Source organism: Phyllostomus hastatus, unplaced genomic scaffold (assembly GCF_019186645.2).
Source record: "Phyllostomus hastatus isolate PE091 unplaced genomic scaffold, TTU_PhHast_1.1 phas_scaffold_385, whole genome shotgun sequence".
Classification (NCBI taxonomy): Eukaryota; Metazoa; Chordata; class Mammalia; order Chiroptera; family Phyllostomidae; genus Phyllostomus; species Phyllostomus hastatus.
The window spans coordinates 16,076,596-16,099,488 of NW_025334026.1; the positions used below are offsets into that span (position 1 = coordinate 16,076,596).

General features: G+C 45.5%; 1 protein-coding gene across 1 annotated transcript; it reads right to left on the bottom strand.

Annotated features, from left to right (window-relative positions):
• Positions 1-8,355: 8,355 nt before the first annotated feature.
• Positions 8,356-13,375, bottom strand: LOC123806428 (zinc-alpha-2-glycoprotein-like). The gene is made up of 4 exons (XM_045819559.1): positions 13,266-13,375; positions 10,967-11,224; positions 9,498-9,770; positions 8,356-8,950 (listed from the first exon to the last, which is right to left on the bottom strand). The coding sequence occupies exons 1-4, from the start codon at positions 13,330-13,332 to the stop codon at positions 8,640-8,642; spliced, it is 909 nt and encodes a 302-aa protein (XP_045675515.1). The 5' UTR covers positions 13,333-13,375; the 3' UTR covers positions 8,356-8,639.
• Between the last annotated feature and the right edge of the window lie 9,518 nt (positions 13,376-22,893).

Here is a 22,893-nt window from a genome sequence, read left to right on the forward strand (position 1 = left end):
CAACCCTCCTTTCCTGGCGGGAAAGTTCTGGACTTCCTCGGACCCAGGAGCTTGGAGCCTAGTACTTGTAGATAGCCAGGTGTAGCCTTGGGAATGGCTGGGCTTTGAGCCCACCCCCAGCAGAGGAGAATGCACAGGCCGGTGGGAATGCCAAGAGAGGCTCTTCTCCTGGCAGTGAGAAAACAGGATACAGAGGCCAGCCAGGGCGGATGTTGTGTTCAGTGAGTCTATAGACGGTCTGCCAGTGGAGAGCTGAGACAGGTGATCTGAGGACTGGGGCCTTGTCAGCGTTCCATTGTGCCATTCATTCCTTCTGTTGGCAGCACCGTGTGATTACCGAACTCGTTCCATGGTGTGATGTGGCCTGTTCTCCTCCTGCCCAATTCCAAGTGTGTTTTCCAGTCTCTCCACTGATTCTGGAAGCATGGGTCAATAAATTTATTTTGTGCTTAAAGTCAGAGTAGGAATCTGTTTCAGCAACTGATTAAAGATGTGACTGCAATTGGAAAAGGACTAGTTTTAAGCAGGAGTTGCTCAGGGAAAGGGAGGCATGGGAACCCATCTTGGTTGTGTGACCATATTGGAGCTGAAGGCAGTGAAAATACAGATATCTTGGCGGGGGGGGGGGCGGTCGTTACAGGCCTTGATATGCAGTGGAGAGCTAAACAGCTGGTTTAGTTACGTCTTGTGAGCAACTGAAATGTAATGCTCGTTGAGGAGAAAAATGTTTGCTCACGCCAGGATGCTACTTACTGGACAGTGTGAAGGACTTGAAAATTCACAGACTAAATCTGGGATGTGTGAGTCTGTTACTGCTGGAAAGATTACAGAAAAATACAATAAACTGAAAGTCAGAAAGTATTGATTCCAAGCACAGGCTGAAGACCAGGCGATTTGTATGACAGTGCAGGGAGGATACTTTGTCTCTTCTTGTTGCAAGGACAGAACAGATGAAACTTAATAAGCCTAATGATGAAAAGCTAGGAACAAAAATACAGTTAATCACCAGAGTCTAAAAGGCTTAATAACCAAGTGTAATCAAGATATTTCTAGAAATTTTTTTAATTAGTATTCAAGGTGGGTGTCCACATGAGCTTCATTGGAGAGGGAATTGGAGTGTTCACTGGCCCTGGGAATGGCTTCATGGGAGCTGCTGTGGTTGAGCAGGACGTGGAGCAGTAATGGGACTTCTGTTGGCACAGGTGGGAGACCTCACAAGGACAGCGATGCTGTGTGTTATGTTCATTGCTCTGTCCCTAGTGCTCAGCCTAGTGCCTGGCAGAAAGAATACCATGAATAAACACTTAGAAAAATAGATCAATGGCTAAATGAACAAAGACCAAAATGGACAGCATCAGAGATCCACTGAGGCCAATTTAGAGGAAACGGAGTTCAGGAGGAAGATTGAGGGGATGGGCCCTTGGGGGTGATATGTATTCAAAAGGGGGTATGAGAGTCAAATTCTGGAGTTCCCCCACCCCCAGCCAATGAACAGGCAATATCTTCCAATGAATGAAACGCATTCCATTGTTGCATCTTTTTCTCACAGCCTCTATTCTCTGCATGTCCCATCCCTGTGCTTCAACATTTCTTAGCCTTTGGTGCCATCTACTCCTTTGCCAAGACAATTTTTCCCGTTAAGTTTTAGAAATTATTTATTCTTTTTCCTTTTTCTTTCAAGATAACTTTTTTCTTTTGCATGGATGGGCTGGAGAATGTCATGGTAAGTGAAGTAAGCCGGGCAGAGAAGGACAAGTATCATATGGTTTCACTCACTGGTGGAACATAATGGAGAAACTGAACTGACAAGCAAAACAGAGACAGACTGGTAGATAAAGAGGAGGCTGACAACTCTGATGGTGGGGTGGAGGGTGGAGGGATTGAGCAGAAAAGGGAAAAAGGAGAAAGAACTGATGGACACAGGCCACAGTGTGGTGATTGCAGGCAGGGGGAGGGTGGAGACAGGTGAAAGAGAGTATAGGGGGGAGAAACGGTAATGGAAAAAATAAAGTAAAATCAATATGAAAAATGATGATTTTTCATGCATTATATAAAACACAGAATAAAGAGAAGTCAGCGGTGTGGAAACACAGGCCCTTCTGTGTACCCTTGGGGGGCTGGTGAGCTGTTTGCAGAGGGGCCCGTGATACAGAGGGACATGCTCTCCTAAAGGGACTGAGGAATTGTTAAGAAGGAGAGAATTTGTCCAGGGGACCCTTCTGGGGGTGGGTCTTCATGAAATTGCACTCAAAATTGTCCTATGGTAGCTGAGCAAGAACGGAAAAATTGATTGGACTCTTTAGCTTGTGCAAGAAATCCAAGATTCTCCACTTGAGTAAATGTCTTTAAGGCACCTCTGTTCACCTAGGCCCTTGCCATCACACCCCCTTAGGGGCACCTCCCAGCACAGGTAGTGGGAAGGGGCAGACTTTGGTGATTAGCAGTCTGTTGAAATATCTGTCCCCATTCAAGGATGGTCAAGAGAAAAGAAATATGGTCCTTCCAAAACATCACAAATTCCTTAAAGAGTGTCAGCTGGCATGGAATCTCAGAAGAGAACAGCTCTGAGAAGATTTATTTTGTTAAAAAAATGATGAGCCCTGGCTGGTGCAGCTGAGTTGATTGTGTGCTGGCCTGTGAGCCAAAAAGGGTTGCTGGTTCAATTCCCAGTCAGGGCACATGCCTGGGTTGTGGGCGAGGTTCCCAGCTGGGGGTGCGGGAGAGACCACTGTTCGATGTATCTGTTGCACATCAATGTTTCTCTCCTTTTCTTCCCCACTCTCTAAAAATAAATAAATATAATCTTTTTAAAAAAATGAAAAAAATTTTTGGAAGACAGGGAGCACTTTAAAAAACACAATAGGATACACGTTATTCATATAAGGAACCAAAAAACGAAATTGGGGGCTTGGGTGCAGGCAGATATAGACAGGTAGTCTGGATGAAATTTTTAAAAAGCAAGTGTACACTGAACGTAAGAATGGAAGTTAAATTCATCTTGAAGACAGTAAAAAGCTGAAGAACGCTGATTAAATTGTTCAGTTCCTTTATTTTCTTCTCCATTCCATGAAGAATGAAAACCAAAAGTGAGAAACTCTGCAAGTGGAGCGGGAGGTACAGGCTGAAAACGGCCCAGCTGCCATCGACAACGGGGCAGTGATGGTTCCCAGTGTGAAAGGAAACCTAGACTTGTGCTTGGAGGATAGTGAGGTGAGGGGGACTTTGGCCAGCGAGGTCCCTGGCATGAGGCAGATGGAAATAAAGAGTAATGTGGTCCCAGTTGCAATCTTGTTGCTCCTGCAGGAAAAGGGGTGGCGATTCCCTCTAGTGGAGAATGCCCCAGCCCTTCTCCTACATGGCTTTTGTTAGGGTTGGGAAGTGCAGGGCGATACAGCACACGTGCATAGCTTATCAATCAATGTTCAACAGGCTACAGTCATGAATAACTAGCACTAGCTATAGATAACAATTAAAGAAACACAGAAATCTTTCCAGGTTGGGGTCTGCAAGACATGCAGGTGCCAGATGGCTGTAAAGCTGTATATCATGAAGTAGGGAGTTTCACTCTTTATGTCTTGAAGTCAAGCATCGGGGTTATACTAACAGCGCTAATTGCTGGGCACAGCCGACTTCAGAAGACAAAAAAAGTACATTTCAGGCCTGATTCCCACGGGACCCTCAGTGTTAGAACTGAGTCATGTCTGCACCTGTGTTATGACCAGGTTTTCCAGGGAGTCTTACCATCCCCTTTCAGAGCTTGCTCTCATGGGGCTACAGTCTGCAAAACCACACCAAGCAATCGCCAACAGTGAGGTAAGGATGTGTTCACATCTCTTCTCTTGAAAAACTACTCTTGAAAAGCCAGTGAGAATAAAGAAAGGAAGAAAAAAATTCCATTAAAAAAATTAAACTTGAGGAGACATGTGGCCCTGAGAATCACTGTCTGAAGATGGAGTTAAATGAAGAAAAGACCAGGGGAAGAGGGGCCAGGTTGTCTCACTCTTCAGAGGTAGACTTTCATTTCCTCCCCGTTTTCCACCTGGTACCTCATCTCCAGGTGACATCCACATCCATGCCTCTTGTTGCTGAATGTGGAGCAGAGGCCTTAGTCAGATCTTTCCAGAGAAAATACCTCCCTTCTCTGGGGGGTGAGGTGTCTGACTTATCATTGTATAGACTGTCAAACAACACTTCCCCTCCTGTGTTCAGTCCCTCACCTAATGCTGTGTCCTGTGTGGTCTGCAGTCACCAACTCAAGACTCTTTCTAGTGCTCCTGGTGCTGAACTAGATGGTCCCTCTGCAGAAGGCTCTGCAGAGCATGAGGAAGGATGGATGGGAGATGAGAGATGCCTGAGAGCTGACTCCTGGAGTCAGGGGCACTGTGTGAGCCTCAAACCCGGGTTCCTAAAGACAAGTGGCAAATACTAGATTCCAGGCCACAGGTAGGGAACTTGGTTGCCAACAACAAGCTCTCTAAATTCGGGCACTAAAGTCCTATCATCCTCTAGGGGAACGTCCATTCGTTCCTAGGCACTTTATTCCTCTTAGAGCTAATGTGGCTTCTCCCTGGCCCCTATACTTGCCAACGGTTTGTTGTTGGCCCCCTGAGAGACAGTTCTTCAGCTGTTCCTTTTAATCACGAGCTACTTAAAATTTTACCAATGAAGATCTTTTCTGGTTAAGGGGGTGGGTGGAGCTGGGCTGAAGTTAGCCAGCCAGTGTCTGTTGCTTGTCCTCAAACAACACTGGTGGACACAGTTCTGCAAGATTGCAGGGGGCTTTAAAGACAGCTTGTCCCCAAAGCCTCATGCCTTAGCACACGTGGTGAGTCTGAAGGAACAAGAAAGTGTGGCAAACAGAACACAGAGGTGAGATGAGAGCAACCCATTTAGCTGGGTCTGGAATAGCAGAATATTCCAGTCGGTTACTTTCCTACATTAAAATCCAGATGTTTAGGACATTGTTCTTCACTGTGGAAGCCTTAAGGAGACACACCTTACTCCAAAAGACCTTCATAGTTTTTCAATGTGTAAAATAAGTACCAGCCCAGAGCCCAGAAAGTTCTTGGAACCAGTGTTATGGGCCAAATTGTGTCTCCCGCCCCACAATTGGATTGGTGAAACCCTAACCCCCCAGTATCTCAGAATGTGATCTGTCAAAATAAGAGACACAACATAGAGACTTCATAACTCACAGTGGATAGAGAGAGAGTGGGCAGTAAGTGACTATCACCACAGCATTTGAGTCTGCTCACCCTGACTCATTTGCCTAGGAGGGAGAGAACCTACTAGAAGCTGGTGTGTAGAAGAGAGGCTGATCTCCTATAACCAGCCAAGGGTCTGCAATGTGAGGATGTGTATGACTCCGGAAAATAGCTGCATAAAGAAAAACGAGAGGGGTCTTGAGTTGTCTGAACTGGTGCTATGGTGTTTACTTTCTAGGTATGGTGAACTTAATCTTCATACCTAGAGAGAGGAAAGTCAAATAAGATGAAATTTTAATAAATGATAGAAGGAGCAGCTTGTTGTGGGCAGGAGGCACTTTGTGAGCCTCTTTAGGGGTCTTCCCTCTTCTGCATTCTGGGGCAGCCAGAGGTGGGAGGGGCAGGAGGGGCAGAAGGCAGCTCTGCCAACCTGGCTTTAGGGAAGAGCTTGGGCCATGGGGAGTTCTTTCCATTCTCTGCAGGCTTTCAGTTGTAGAATGATCCATGGCAGTTATTAACCTCCCAAATAGAAAGCACTGCCACTTCCCCAAGCTGTCCTGCTGTCAGGGATAGTAATGTAGCCATCTCGGCTTCAGCAGATTCTGTGGGAGCCACAGGATTTCCTGGCACTCAGGCTGGAGGAGACCCTGCCCAGGGGAGTCCAGCAGCTGTACCTTTGCTGTTAGACCACAAGGGGCGCTTTCTGCAGCCAATTTCTCTGCTCCTCCTGCAATCCACTGTTCTCCTTAATATCTGGTTAACAATCCTGAATCACAGTTCTGATCATGCCACCCTACAGTCAAAAAGCCTTTCACTGTAGCCCTGTGCAGGTAGCTCAGTAGGTTGGAGTGTCATCGTGAGTACCAAAAGTTTGCAGGTTCTCTCCCTTGTCAGGGCACATACCTAGGAGTGGGTTTGATCCTTGGAGCAGGCACACGCATAGGGGCAACCGATCCATGCTCCTCTCTCACATGGATGTTTGTTTCCTCTCTCTCTCCCCTGCTACCTTCTTCTCTCTCTAAAATCAATACGTGTGTCTTCGGATGAGGATTTTTTTTTTTTAAAAAGCCTTCAACTGTCACACTAAGAATCAATATCAGAACCACAGAGCATTATTCAAAAATCTCCCCAGTTGGACTGCAAAACCCCTTTGTGACCTTATCACTGTGTGAAATGACATACTTTGGGCTCATTTCTTTTTTACATTAACATCTATCTCAGTATCTTATAGCTGAGGGATTTTCAGTAAATATTTATTGAAGAAATACATGGATAGGTATAATCACCAAAACTTTAAAAAGGAGCAAAGGAAAAAAGTCTGAATTGGGATTCAGTAGTCAGCCAATTTGATTTCTGTGTCTTCCTTCTTTTTTCTGCAACCTCTACCCATGTTTGGTTTCCTTTATTTTATGTCTTCCCTTTCATGTGGGAAGGAGCAAGGGAGTGGATTTGTGATGGGTGGTCTGGAATTGCTTGTGACATCCTTAGATAGTATGGAGATTGGCTTTACTCAAATTTCTTCCTTGATCTTTGCTGATATATATTTTTAAAGGTTTATTTTATTTTCATTCAAGAGAGAGAGAGCGTGTGTGTGTGTGTGTGTGTGTGTGTGTGTGTGTGTGTGTAGAGAGGGAGAGGGAAAGGTGGGGGAGAGAGAGAGAGAAACATCAATCAGCTGTATCCTGCCTGCACCCCAACTGGGGACTGATCTCACAACCTGGGGCATGTGTCCTGATGGGCAATCAAACCAGTGACCCCTCACTTACAGGATTACACTCCAGCCAACTGAGCCACAGCGGCCAGGGCTTCCCTGATATTTTTATGTGAAAGAGTCTCAGTATGAAGAGTGTGTGCTGGCATTGGTGGTCATGGCAGTGGTCAAGGGAGGAGGTGGGATTTGAGCTGGGCCTTGGATATTATGTCAATAAGCAGAACTGAGGTAAACTCCAGCATAAAACAGATACTCAATATATAATTCTACAATCAGTCGGTCATTATATGAGGAAAGGAAATAGAAAAAACACTAAATATGTCTGATGAATAATAAGACTATTTAGCTGAAACAGCAAGATCTAGCTGGAAGCAAGGTTAATTGTTTTTATTTATTCAGTGATTTTAGAAAGAGAGGAAGGGGGAAGAGAGAGAGAGAGAGGGAGACAGACAGAGAGAGAGAGAGAGAGAGAGAGAGAGAGAGAGAGAGAGAGAGAAACATTGATTTGTTGTTCCACTTATCTGTGCATTCATTGGCTGGTTCTTGCATGTGCCCTGACCAGAGGCCAGACACACAACCTGGGTGTATGGAGATGATTCTCCACCCAACTGAGCTACCCCGTCAGTGCTGAAAACAAGGTTAGAAAATCAATGTTGATCAAAATGACAAAGGTACTAGCAAAGACTGTTTTTAAGTCCTATATCCATTAGTGTTCCTGCTTGACTCAGAGTCCTTCATCCCTGAAGTCTAGCTGGTAAACTGTCTCCAGAAGAATCCCTCCCAAGGAGAGGCAAGACAGTCCTGAGAGAATGAGGAATTGTTAAGGTAATTTGAGGCACCAAGGCAGAAAAAAAAGGGTCACGTCTATGAGTTTTGCTCCAGTTTTCTTATTTTGGTTTTTTGTTTTGTTAGTTCAGTTTTCTTTTGGCTTAGATCTGTGCATGTTGGTAAGTGACTCAGTTAACACACACACACACACACACACACACACACACACACAATTATTTGGAAGAAGTCTAAGAACATCAGAGTGTTTCTTGCTTCCTTGGGAGTGCATCCTAGAGGAATGAAACCTCCCAGGTAAGCTATGGTTGAGGGTGGCCCCAAGGTCATGGTGGTGTGGGATTGGTGGGGTATGTGGAGTGGAAGGCAGGTTCACAGGGTGGCAAGCAAATGCCAAGAAATCTGAGGTGGAGAGTAAGCTTCAGATTGTATTAAGAAGGTTGCAGAGTTGTGTGACCTTCAAAGCAGAAGGGACCTCAGCAGTGAGCACCTGAACAGTGCTCAAGGTACCTGGTGGTCAGGCCACACTAGGTTGGGGACCCCTGATCAAGATGGCCAGGACACACTGCTTCCAGGGGGTACCAAGAATTTCAGATGATTCAAATGCTTGGGGGAAGGATGAATGATAACCTCTGCTGAAGTTTCTACAGCATTTAACAGTTGAACAATCTGATTTATTTGTGTCTAGGCTATCTGATTAGTGTAGATTAGTGCTGATACAATTTCAGATTCTAGATAATGGGTTCTGAGGGGGAATGTAGCAGTGAGGCAGCCCAGTGCCCAGCATTCAAGCCTTGTGTCTCCAAATTCACCACCTGTCTGTCCCCTTCACCTCTTCTCTGGGATGCACTGATGGTGATGACAGCCATTCTCCAGCTCACCTCTCTCCTTTCCCAAAGGACACACAGGTGGTTACTGGTCTCCAGACTAGGAAGTGCAGGTTACTGGTCTCCTGCAGCCTGTGATTCCTGCCCCTGATTCCATGGGACAGTGAGGGTCTGGGCCAGGCTGCTATGCTGCACGTGGCAGAGGTAGGGGCCTGTGTCTGAAGAGGGGACTTTCACCATCACCCAGGAGTGGTATTTGCCATCTTCACCGAGAGCAATGTCTCCCCATTCATAAGTCTCCACTGGGATGCCTGGTCGAGTCCAGTACATACTGACTGGTCTTGGGTAGAAGTTGTAGGCGTCGCACTTGAGGGTCCTGATGTTTTCTGGGCCCTCCTGGCTGGTGATTAACACAGACGGAGCATCTGTGGAAAGATACAGCTTGGAGTGAGGGTCTGAAGGGGACGTTTCCCTGCTCAGTGCCTCCTCAAGGAAACTTCAAGAAGATCAGGGAAGCTGAGGCTTTCCATGAGCTTCCCCTGTGGGACAATGGGATGTCCCTGGCCACTTTCTTGCCTCCCAGCAGCCCCCATTTCCACCCACTGTGTAGTGACTTCTGATGCAAAGAAACTGTGTGCTTTGTGGTGCCTGTCACCCACTGTCTCAGTCCCACTCTTTTTTTCTGTCTGCTGCTCTGCCATTGGGACCCTTCCCTCCTCCCTCCACAGACCGCTCTTTCTCATTACTTGTCACTAAAGGCTCAGCCTGTGACAATCAATCCTGCTCACACTTAGTCAACTTCATCCTTCCTGGGCAGACATTTTACACACCACAGTGAAGCCAGGAGGCATATCATAGAGAGCCATGACTAGAGGATTTGCCTGAAACGTTCCTCTGTGCTCCCAGCCTGGTATCACCTTGGTCTTTCTCAACTCAGTGTGGGGGGAGCAGGGCATAGAGAGCAGTGGGTACCTTTACTATCCAGGAATGTCTTGCTGTGCTGCAGGTAATTCCGCAGCAACCGGGGGCACTCCTTTTCCAGGTAGGCCTTGGCCCGCTGCACAGAGCCTTCTCTCTCCCACTTTACTTTTGTGAACACAGCTTTTGTTTGCCGAGGGAACCAGGCTGGGATTTCTGTGATGAACTTGATGTATTCCTGTCCATCGTAAATATATGTCCAGAATGCTCCACAGTAGTTGTTATCCCGAAGCTCACAACCGAACCTTCCTTGAAGAGTGTGATTCCCTGCATTCACCAGGACCCCCACAGAATGAGTCAGCTAGCATCGACCACCAACTCCATCTTAATAGTTTGCACTAACTCCTACACAGTTTGCAACCCAGCAGGAAGAAAGGGTTTGAAATCTAAGCATGCAACTCCTGTTATCTTGGCAAATGGGTTTTTAGCCAGACATAGAGCAGGCAGAGAGAGAAACTGAGGATGCATTGGTGCTTTAGGCCAGTCTGAGATGAGATACATTTTTCCCAGTCAAGAAACTTCAGAGAGCTAAGGACTGTGGACAGACCTCCTAGCCCCATGCGGCTTCCCTGTAAATGAACTTTGTTTCACTAGAGTGTGAGGTCTTAGGAAATGGACACCAACACACCAAAGTGCATTTTCAAGTTAAACAGCAATTATTTGTAGCTTACAATACAGTAGGTGATCTTTCCCTTTTTCCAGTTGTATGTAAAGTTGGTGTCTCCAGTTGAGTCAGCACAATTTCCTCAGTTTGTCTCTCTTAGTGGGGTTGTAATATCTTCAAACAAATCTCTAATGTCTACGTCCCTTCCCAATTAGCAGCAAGTCTTGGAAAAGGACATTTGCTTGGAAGGAAGACACAAGCTCTTCATTTCATTTTAGCAACTATCATTGGCTTTCTTAGGTGATGGGGCTCCAGGGGAGATGAAGACAATGTGTGTTCTAGCCTTCATGGAATTCACCTCTTGGAGGCAGGAATCAATGATTCAGGTTTTTGTTTTCTCTTAAATTTTCACAGCAGATAGATAATTAAGAACTTGTTCACTGTCAAACAGCTAGTGAATGGCGGAGTCAGCACTTGATTCCTGGTGAGAATCACCCTAAGGTTAGCTCCCTCCCCACCCAGCATCCCTGCATGGGGGTGAGTCTGATACCTTAGAAAGTGGAATCTACCTCAGAGGCCAGGATGTGGCACTAAGAGGTCAGATGTGCCTAGGAAAGGGCTGAAACTGACTTCACCTCCTGTGAGAGTTGAGGCCTGAAAGTGAGGATTGGGGACGAGATGGGGAAGGGGCAGGGGTGGCTGATGTGGGGACAAAGAGTGCAGAAGTGTCTGTGTATCTGCACTTGTTCCCCCTACTTTTAGGCAAGGGGTATTTCCATCCTGTAGATTCCTTTCTGCTACAAAATGCAGTGTCTCTTTAGCTAAGACCCTCCACCCCAGCAGTCGATTGTTCACTGACCTCCATCCTGGTAATAGTTCATGATGTCTTTCAGGGTCTCCATGAAGGTGTCCTCCCTGGCCTTCTGCAACTGAGTTTCCTTCTCCCAGTCCATCATTCCTTTCACCTGTGTCCATGGGCCCAAGGGCTTAGCCACTTGACCATTACTATCATAGTGGAGGAAGGCTAGATCATTGAGGTAGCCAGTGGCCTGAAAACTGGGGAAGCCTGCCTTGGGCCTGGACACCCCAGTATAGTGGAACCTCAGAGAGTAACGTCCTGCAAAAAAAAAGATTCAGATGTGGGGTCCACAAAGAGGAATGCCACAGTGGCACAGCAGAGGACAAGGAAGGGAGGCCTGGTCACTGGGCTTCCTCCTCCCCAGCTCTCTGCACGCTGTTGTCAGCCACACACTCTTGGAAGCTCACGTGAGAGAAGGGGCTCTACTTCTATTCTGGGGATGATATTTCAGAGACCACGTTGTGTTTTCACTACACTGGTTTGATTCTTAGCCCATCAGAGATAATATTTCTCAGTCTTCTTGTAGGTGTATTGGGACCATGACTGAGTTCTGTCAAAAGGGAATGTGAGGGAAAGTGATGTGTTGCTTCTGGTCAGAGGCCTGCAAGCTGGTTTGAACCCTTTGTCTCTCTTCATTTAGGCGATGACTGTGGAGGCCAGAGGATGAAGAGGAGGGTCCCAAAGTGCAAACCACCTAAATCCTTGAGTCATCCCTGGGAGCACACCAAGTTGACTGATGTGTATTCATCTTTACATGAGCAAGAAATGAACATTTTTTGAGTGAAGCCACAAAAAAAGTGTCCTTGTCACTGGAACATTACCTAATTGAACCTGACAAATACATACAGTTAGAAAGTGTAGGAAGGAGAATTGACTAGAAGCCTCAGGAAATGTCCTAGAATGGATCAGCAGAAGGCAAGGCCAGAATGGACCTCAGAATTGCCTGGGCTGTTCCTGCACTTTGATATGAGGCAGGGACAGAGAGAGGGGTGGGGGGACTCCATAATTAACTCAATAACGAATTCTTGATATCACTCATGAATTAGTAACCCTCTCATGGGTGTTACTAATTCAGTGGAGGTCACATGGCAGATTCTTCTTTCTAGGACTGAAGTTATTTTCACTAATTAGTTTCTAATAGCTATTAAGATTTCTTTAGTAAGCACCAAGTGAAGCAGATTATACTCCATAGTGTGGGTGGGCCTACTGTAATCAGTTGAAGGCCACAAGAGACAAGAAGAAATTCTGCCTCCAGACTGCCTTTGGACCCAAGACTAAACACCAAATCTCCACATCTCCACTGTGCTGACCAGCCCTGCAGATTTCAGACTTGCAGCCCCCACAGTGCTGTGAGCCATAAGCTTGGAAAGAAATCTCTCTTTCTGTGCACATATGTAGCATTCATTGCATTTCTCTAAAGAACCCTGACTAAATTACATTTTGGTGTAGGATGTGATTGATAATCTAAGTAGGATCAATTGTCATAAAAGATATATTCTGACAGCTTGTGAATGCAATAAATTCTAAACTTGTACCATTTAGCTTATATCATCCTGAAATTTTGTAGGCCAAGAAAAGCCTCACTACTCTGTCCTAAAGTTAACCCTAGTTCTGCCTGACCTCCATCTGGCTTCTTTCCCAGTCTCTAGCCTTCCAGGCCCACTGTTGTAGTGACTAACTGTGGAGTGAGGAATGGCTTTGTTTCTAGAAGCGTCCTCCAGCTTACATGCCTTTACAAGTAAGTGCTCTTTGGAGTCCTGTCTTTCTCCCTGAGAGTTAGACAGGCATGCCCAGCCATTGGAGGGAGGGAAGAAGAGAAATTCCACCTGTGTGGCCTCTGCTCTCTCCTGGCTGTGACACAGGTCAGGTCACTTTATCTGTTCGGGTCTTAGTTTTTTTTTAACTTTTAATTTTTTGATCTGAGAGAGAAAGAGAGATTTGCTATTCTAATAATCACACATACATTGGTTGACTTTTGTGTGTGCCCTGACTGGAGATGAAACCCTCAGCCTTGGCATATTGGGCTAGGGCTATCTGGCCAGAGCATCTGGGACTGAATTTTGTTAATTTGTCTACTAACATTTTAGATTCTAATTATTTAAGGTCTTACATAGCAAGAGTCCAGTGGCTCAGTACTCCTGGAAGTGTGTGAGCCAAGATAGCTGACAGCATCGAACAGCCATTCCTACTGTAGTCTGGGAAACTCGGCTTCATCCTGTGCCCTTTCCCAGCACCGTCTATCCTGTTCATTACCTCCCCTCCATTCTGTTTGATACCCAGCCTTTGGTTCCCAACTTACCATCTTGGGTGTTTGCAAGACCCACAAGAAGCAGTAGGGACAGCAGGACAGGCAGCATTGTGCTCATTGTGTCTGGGTGGAAGCTACTGGACTTCCCCAGGTCCTGGTGCAGACTACTTGGGGAGACAGCTAGATATAGTTTTGGGAATGGCTGGGCTTCGAGCCCCTGCTCAGGTGAGGTGAAGGCACAGGCCAGTGACAGTGCCAAGATGGGCTCCTCCCCTGACAGTGAGAAAAAAGGATAGAGAGGCCAGCCAGGGCAGATGTTGTGTTTAGTGAGTGCACAGAAAGTATGCCAGTGGAGATCTGAGAGGTTATCTGAGGACTGGGGCCTTTTCATCGTACCATTGTGTCATGCATTCCTTCTGTTGGCAGCAACATGAGTTTACTGAACTAATTTCATGGTATCAGGTGGCCAATCTCCTCCTGCCCTAGTTCTGAGTCTGGGTTTTCCAGTCTCTCCATTGACTCTAGAACCATGGGTAAATAAATTTATTTTGTGCTTAAAGTCAGCATAGGAATCTGTTTCAGCAATTGGTTCAAGATGCAACTGTCACCCAGATAGGGAAAGGACTCTTTTGAAGCAACTGTTGCTTGGGGAAATAGAAGAAGGAGATCCAGTGCTGGTTATGAGACCATATAGGAGACAAAGGCAGAAATGGGAGAAACAACAGATATCTTCGGGCACATTCTTTCAGGCTGTGATCAGCAGTGGATGTTCAAATAGCTGACTGAGTCACCTCTTGTTTTAACTAGAATAAAAAGATCAGTGAAATCAAATGTTTAGGTTCCAGGAGGTTTCTACCACACAATAGTGTGAAAGACCTGGAGACTTGAAGAAAAAGGTCTGGGATAGTAGAGTTTATAAGTGCTGACAAGTCTAAGGAAAAAGATAATCAACTCGAAAGCAAAAATTACCAACTCAAAGCACAGTCTGCAAAGCAGGCAATTTCTATGATAGAGCAGAAGAATTCTTTTTTTTCTTCTATCTGGAAGGACACAACAGATGTAACCATAATAATGGCTAATGATTAAAACCTAAGAACAAAAATAACAGGATTTCAGAACTCATTTGTGGACTTCAGGTCAAGATGGTGGCATAGGCAGACATGGCTGGCCTTTTTGCACAACCACATTAAGAAAACAACTAAATTTTAGAACAACCATCACTCAGAACTGTCAGAAATGGAGTTGAGTCAAAGTCTGACAACCATGGAAATAGAGAAACCACAACCATCCAGACTGGTAGGAGGTGCAAAGTTGTGGGACAGGCTGGTCACACACCCATGTGTGGTGGATAAATATTTGGAATGGATATGTCGGGAGCCAGGAGTCCCAGAACCACACCAGGACCCCGGCCCAGGGATTCCAGTGCCAGGAACATAAGTCCTCACAACTTCTGGCTGCAAAAAACAAGGGGGAGAATGGTGGGAGAAACTTCTGGAGACCCAAGCAGTCCCCCTTAAAGAACCTACCTTCAGAGTCACTCAGACTTAATCCTGAGTTCCAGCATGGGGTTGGCAGGTTGAAGGGGCACCAGTGGTATACAGGGAGAGACTGAAGTGTCTGGTTTCAGGGCAAGCAGAGGCCATTGTCCCTTTGCTGAGCTACCCCCTCCCCCCACCAGAGCCAGTAGGCTAGGGCAATATCTGAGACTCCATGAACCTGGCTAACACTGTGTGACCCATCTTGGAGATTTACAGAGGCTGTACTCCACCCAACTTATGGACCCACATAAGCTGCATTTCCATAAGAATGGCTGGTCTTGACTCCTAAATCCTATCCAACAAGTGACAGCAGGCTTCAGTGAGCCCTAAAGGCAGCCAAATTAGAGTCACAGCTTGGCTTCATCAGGGAATCTCTAAGCCCAGCACAAGTAGCAGATTATATTGCTTTACAGCTCAGGAGGGTAGCCCCTGGAACAACACAGGTTGGGGATATCTGGGCCTGCTCCACTCAGGAAACTCCAGCCAGCACACCTGGTAGACAGCTACAGTCCATGTCATAGCACCATCGCCTGCGCCTGCACAGTCGATTGTCCACAGAGGGCAGAAATTGGTGGTCTGTGGTCACAGCCAGTCTTACAGCTGACTGGCGTGGGTACATCCCTCCCATTGTTCTGCCAAGAGCAACCAAGGCTCAACACCAGCCCACGTGAAGGGTGCACCTCAAGTACCCAGCTTGGGTGATGGGGAGGCTGTGCCACTGGACCCTACAGGACACGTACTTCATTAGTCCACGCTACCAAGACACAGAGTCAAAGCAACTCTTCCTAATACACAGAAAGACACACAGGGAGGCTGCCAAATGAGGAGGCAAAGAAACACAGCCCCAATGAAAGAACCGATCAAAACTCCAGAAATACAGCTCAGGGAAATGGAGATAAACAACGTATCAGTTGCAGAGTTCAGAACACTGGTTATCAGGGTGCTCATGGAACTTAGTGAGGACCTCAACTGCATAAACAAGATCCAGTCAGAAATGGGTGGATTGAAATAAAGAACAATTTACATGGAAACAACAGTAGAGTAGATGAAGCCAACAATTAATTCAATCATGTGGAGCATAAGGAAGGGAAAAAAAAACAATCAGGACAACAAGAAGAAAAAAATAACGCAAAAAAAAATGAAGTTACTGCAAATAGCCTCTGGGACAACTTCAACAGGTCCAACATTTGCATCATAGGAGTGCCAGAAAGAGAAGAGATACAGCAAGAAATTGGAAATCTATTTGAAAATATAGTGAAAGAAAACTTCCCTAATTTGGTGAAGGAAATAGACACACAAGTCCAGGAAGCACAGAGTCATAAGCAAAATGGATACAAAGTGGCCCACTCCAAGACACAGCATAATTAAAATGCCAAAAGTTAAAGAATCGTTAAAGTGGCAAGAATCAAGAAGCTAGTTACCCACAAGGGAGGTCACATAAGACTGTCAGGTGATTTCTCTAAAGAAACTGTGTAGGCTAAGAGGGGTTGGCACAAAATATTCAAAGTCCTGAAAAGAAGGGGTCAGGAGTCAAGGCTGCTTTACCTAGACAAGCTATCATTTAGAACAGAAGGGCAGATAAAGAGCTACCCACACAATAGAATTCTAAAGGAGTTTATCATCACCAAACCAATATTATATGAGATGTTCAAGAGACTTATCTAAGAGAAAATAAGATAAAAACTAGGAACAAGAAAGTGGCAAAAAATATATACCTGTCAACAATTGGATCTAAACAACAAATCAAGCAAACAAGAAGAACAGAGACAGAATGATGGATATGGAGAGCATTTTGATGGTTACCAGATGGGAGGAAGGTAGGGGAGAATGGGTGAGGACGTGAGGGGATTACGAAGTACAAACATGCAGTTAGAGAATAGTCATGGGGATGCCCAGTACAGTATAGGCAATAGAGTAGCCAAAGAACTTATACATGTGATGAATGGACATGAACAATGGTGGGGGAATTGCCTGAGGGAGTTGAGGGTGCTGGGTGAGGGGGGAAAAGGGGAAAAAATCAGAACAACTGTAATAACACAATCAATAAAATATAATGTAAAAAAGAAGAAAAAAAGAACTCAACCATAAAAGTCTCAAATGAATAGTGGCCAAGTGTGATCAAGACATTCCTACAAATCTTGTATGATAGGCCTAATGGAGGGTGCCTACAGAAGCTTCATTGGAGAAGGAACTCAAGTGTGGCATGGCGTCGGGTAAGGCTTCATGACAGATGTGGTTGAACAGGATATTGAGCAAGGATAGAATTTCTGTTGGCTAAAGGGGTAAATTTTAGAAGGACAGTGATGGTTTTTGCCATGTTCATTTTTCTGTCCCTCGTACTTAGCCCAGTGCCTGGCAGAAAGGAGACAATCAATAAACACTTATAAAAATAGGTGAGTGCCGCACTACATAACACGTGCATCAAGACCAAACAAACAAACAAACAAACAAACAAACAAACAAACAAACAAACAAAAAAGGCTCTAATGAAAGAACATATTGAAGCTTCAGAACACATGCAACTAAGCGACACAGAGATAGCCAACCTGTCAGATGTAGAGTTCAAAGCACTGGTGATCAGGATGCTCACAGAATTGGTTGATTTTGGTTGCAAATTAGATGAACAAATGAAGGCTATGCTAAGTGAAATAAAAGAAAATATACAGGGAACCAATAGTGATGGGAAGGAAACTGGGACTCAAATCAATGGAGTGGACCAGAAGGAAGAATGACACATCCAAACAGAAAAGAATGAAGAAAGAAGAATTCAAAAATGAGGAGAGGCTTAGGAACCTCCAGGACATCTTTAAATGTTCCAACATCCTAATTATAGGAGTACCAGAAGAAGAGGAAGAGCAACAAGTGAAAAAGTTATTTGAACAAATAATAAAGGAGAACGCCCCCAATCTGGTAAAGGAAATGGACTTCCAGGAAGTCCAGGAAGCTCAGAGAGTCCCAAGGAAGTTGGACCCAAGGAGGAACACACCAAGGCACATCATAATTACATTAGCCAAGGTAAAAATGAAAGAGAGAATCCTAGAAGCAGCAAGAGATAAGGAGACAGCAACCTACAAAGGAGGTCCCATCAGACTGTCAGCTGATTTCTCAAAAGAGACCTTGCAGGCAAGAAGGGGCTGGAAAGAAGTCTTCCAAGTCATGAAAGGCAAGGACCTACGTCCGAGATTGCTCTATCCAGCAAAGCTTTCATTTAGAATGGAGGGGCAGATAAAGTGCTTCTCACATAAGGTCAAGTTAAAGGAGTTCATCATCACCAAGCCCTTATTTTATGAAATGTTAAAGGGACTTATCTAAGAAAAAGAAGAAAAAGAAGAAAAAAAACATGTATAGTAAGATGACTCAAACTCACAATTATTAACAACCACACCTAAAACAAAAACAAACTAAGCAAACAACTATAACAGGAACAGAACCACAGAAATGGAGATCACGCAGAGGGTTAGCAACAAGGGAGTGGGAGGAGAAGAGGGGGGAAAAGGTACAGAGAATAAGTAGATAGATGGTAGGTAGAAAATAGGGGGAGGGAAAGAATAGTATGGGAAATGTAGAGGCCAGAGAACTTATGACACGTGGACATGAACTAAAGAGGGGGGAATGTGGGTGGGAGAGGGTGTGCAGGGTGGAGGGGAGTGAAGGAAGGAAATGGGACAACTGTAATAGCATTATCAATAAAATAAAATATGTCAAAAAATCGGTGAGTGGATACATGAGCAGAGATGAAAAAGAGACAATGCCAGATCTATCTGGGGATCACTGAGGACAGTGAGGTGGAAACATAGTTTAGGTAAAAGACTGAGGGGCAGGGAAGGTGGGGTGATAAAATAAAGAAGGAAATTGGAGGTGGAATCTGTAGAGCCCTCATTCAATGAGCATCCCATGTCTCCAGTGGATAAGGCACATTTCACTCTTGAGTCTTTTGTTTCTGTCACAGGCTGCCTTCCCTGCATACCCCATCTACTGGGTCAGCAGTTTTTAGCTTTTACTGCATCTACCCCCTTGACAGTTATTCTCAAAATACATTTTATTTTCAGTATTTTTATAAGTTATCAGCTACTTGATTAATTAATTACTTCATTTATTTACTTCCTTTCAGAAGAATTTTAAATGCACAAATGAAAACATGTAGGATACAGAGGAAACCAGTTACCTGGAAACACACATGTTTTCTAGTGCCCTTGCGGGCCAACAGGCTGTTGCAGTTCCTCCTCCCCCTTAGCAGAGCAACAGGCTATTTTCAAGTGACTGGAATTGCTAAAAGGAAGGTAATTTGTGGTGATGAGGCCTTCCTGGGGTGTGGCATCCTGAAATTGCAGGTGGACTTGGCCCTGCCTGCCGACGAATGTCTTGGTGATTTTAGCTGGGTGGGCAGAAGGTGACTGTGGATGGACTCACATCTGATTCTCTGGAGTCCTGCATCTGCCCTGATGTGACCAGTCAATGCCTATGGCTGGATCCCAAATGCAGGTGGGATCCCTGTTGGGACCTTGTGAGCTTCCCCTACCAGGTGCCTCACACCCTCTTGCTGAGCAACAATCTTTCTATCTCTTCCTGGAAAGTGTCTTAGGCTCTCACTCCTCCTCAGGAAATCTGAATCCCTCTAGGAAGTTTCTCTAGGTGTGTAAGTGGCCCTATGCCCTTCCCTCCTCCCCTGTACCTGGCCAGAACCCTGGTCTTCTGAGAGTCCCTCTCTTTCAGCCAGGTGGGCCCCAGCCCTCCTGTCACAGGTGAGGTGTGATCTCACGTTGCACTGTGCGTTGGCCCTGGCCCATTTGTGTGGACTCTGGGTTCCCTCAATGATCTGAGATTTTCCTCCTGACATATGTTTTATGCATGTTTTCCAGGGTCATACTGCTTTGAAACATCAGTTGCTACACTGTGGCCCCTTGGCCCTGCATTTTGTTCCCTGCAGACCTCCTGATGTTCAGACAGGGCATTCCTTTACCCTAGAGGAGGGGAATGTGGATTTCATATACACTAAAGAAGCTATTTCTCAGCTTTGATTTTGAAATTGGATTTGAGTGTCATACCACAATAAAAAAGTATAGTCCTTAAATTGAGGCTTTCGAGAAAGGTAAGAGAGTCGGCTCAGCATTCTGAAGGGTGGAAATGATTTCGTGTAGTAGCTAAGCTTGGAGGGTTGAATTTGGAGTAATCCCAAGCAGGATGTGATTAGCATTCCAACTATGATCAATAGTTACATACCCAACACAAAGTGAATATTCTGACAGTTTGTGCATTTAATGAATTCTAAACTTGCACAGTCTAGCTTACATTTCTTCATCCAGAGATTCTGTGTGCCAAAATAAACAGCCTCATTTCCCTGTGTGAAAATTGACTCTGGTTCTTTCCAAGCTCCAGCAGGCTTTCACCTTGCTCACCTGAAAGCTTCCCTTCAGGCCCACTATGGAGTGAGGCAACAGGTTTCCTTCTAGAATCATTCACAGAGTTAACCTGCCTTCACATCTGTCTCTTGGGGTTGCTGTCTCTCTCCCTGAGGGTCAGACAAGTACATCCAGACTTTAGAAGGAAGGAAAGAACAGAAAGTTCCCCCTGTGTGGCCCCTGCTCTGTCCTGGCTGGGTTCCCTGGACAAGTTCTCTTGCACCTCTGGGTCTTGGCTTTGTTCATCTGTACAATAAGGATTTTTTCAGTTGTGATTTTTAAATGTCTGCTTCAGCATGAGTCCAGAGGCTCCCTGACTGCTTCTAGAAGAGTGTGAGCTGAGTTAGTTGAGAACCTAGAACACCCATTCCTACTCTACACTGACAATTCCAGCTTCATCGGAGCTCTTCTCCCATCAGTCCCAATCATCACTGCCCCTCCGTGTTTCTCCATACTCAGCCCTTGCTTCCACGCTCAGCAGTTTGGATCTCCAGGGGCACTTGAACGCTGATGGAGCAGTAAGAATGGCAGGACAGGCAGCATGGAGCTTACTCCAAATTCAACCCTCCTTTCCTGGCGGGAAAGTTCTGGACTTCCTCGGACCCAGGAGCTTGGAGCCTAGTACTTGTAGATAGCCAGGTGTAGCCTTGGGAATGGCTGGGCTTTGAGCCCACCCCCAGCAGAGGAGAATGCACAGGCCGGTGGGAATGCCAAGAGAGGCTCTTCTCCTGGCAGTGAGAAAACAGGATACAGAGGCCAGCCAGGGCGGATGTTGTGTTCAGTGAGTCTATAGACGGTCTGCCAGTGGAGAGCTGAGACAGGTGATCTGAGGACTGGGGCCTTGTCAGCGTTCCATTGTGCCATTCATTCCTTCTGTTGGCAGCACCGTGTGATTACCGAACTCGTTCCATGGTGTGATGTGGCCTGTTCTCCTCCTGCCCAATTCCAAGTGTGTTTTCCAGTCTCTCCACTGATTCTGGAAGCATGGGTCAATAAATTTATTTTGTGCTTAAAGTCAGAGTAGGAATCTGTTTCAGCAACTGATTAAAGATGTGACTGCAATTGGAAAAGGACTAGTTTTAAGCAGGAGTTGCTCAGGGAAAGGGAGGCATGGGAACCCATCTTGGTTGTGTGACCATATTGGAGCTGAAGGCAGTGAAAATACAGATATCTTGGCGGGGGGGGCGGTCGTTACAGGCCTTGATATGCAGTGGAGAGCTAAACAGCTGGTTTAGTTACGTCTTGTGAGCAACTGAAATGTAATGCTCGTTGAGGAGAAAAATGTTTGCTCACGCCAGGATGCTACTTACTGGACAGTGTGAAGGACTTGAAAATTCACAGACTAAATCTGGGATGTGTGAGTCTGTTACTGCTGGAAAGATTACAGAAAAAATACAATAAACTGAAAGTCAGAAAGTATTGATTCCAAGCACAGGCTGAAGACCAGGCGATTTGTATGACAGTGCAGGGAGGATACTTTGTCTCTTCTTGTTGCAAGGACAGAACAGATGAAACTTAATAAGCCTAATGATGAAAAGCTAGGAACAAAAATACAGTTAATCACCAGAGTCTAAAAGGCTTAATAACCAAGTGTAATCAAGATATTTCTAGAAATTTTTTAATTAGTATTCAAGGTGGGTGTCCACATGAGCTTCATTGGAGAGGGAATTGGAGTGTTCACTGGCCCTGGGAATGGCTTCATGGGAGCTGCTGTGGTTGAGCAGGACGTGGAGCAGTAATGGGACTTCTGTTGGCACAGGTGGGAGACCTCACAAGGACAGCGATGCTGTGTGTTATGTTCATTGCTCTGTCCCTAGTGCTCAGCCTAGTGCCTGGCAGAAAGAATACCATGAATAAACACTTAGAAAAATAGATCAATGGCTAAATGAACAAAGACCAAAATGGACAGCATCAGAGATCCACTGAGGCCAATTTAGAGGAAACGGAGTTCAGGAGGAAGATTGAGGGGATGGGCCCTTGGGGTGATATGTATTCAAAAGGGGTATGAGAGTCAAATTCTGGAGTTCCCCCACCCCCAGCCAATGAACAGGCAATATCTTCCAATGAATGAAACGCATTCCATTGTTGCATCTTTTTCTCACAGCCTCTATTCTCTGCATGTCCCATCCCTGTGCTTCAACATTTCTTAGCCTTTGGTGCCATCTACTCCTTTGCCAAGACAATTTTTCCCGTTAAGTTTTAGAAATTATTTATTCTTTTTCCTTTTTCTTTCAAGATAACTTTTTTCTTTTGCATGGATGGGCTGGAGAATGTCATGGTAAGTGAAGTAAGCCGGGCAGAGAAGGACAAGTATCATATGGTTTCACTCACTGGTGGAACATAATGGAGAAACTGAACTGACAAGCAAAACAGAGACAGACTGGTAGATAAAGAGGAGGCTGACAACTCTGATGGTGGGGTGGAGGGTGGAGGGATTGAGCAGAAAAGGGAAAAAGGAGAAAGAACTGATGGACACAGGCCACAGTGTGGTGATTGCAGGCAGGGGGAGGGTGGAGACAGGTGAAAGAGAGTATAGGGGGGAGAAACGGTAATGGAAAAAATAAAGTAAAATCAATATGAAAAATGATGATTTTTCATGCATTATATAAAACACAGAATAAAGAGAAGTCAGCGGTGTGGAAACACAGGCCCTTCTGTGTACCCTTGGGGGGCTGGTGAGCTGTTTGCAGAGGGGCCCGTGATACAGAGGGACATGCTCTCCTAAAGGGACTGAGGAATTGT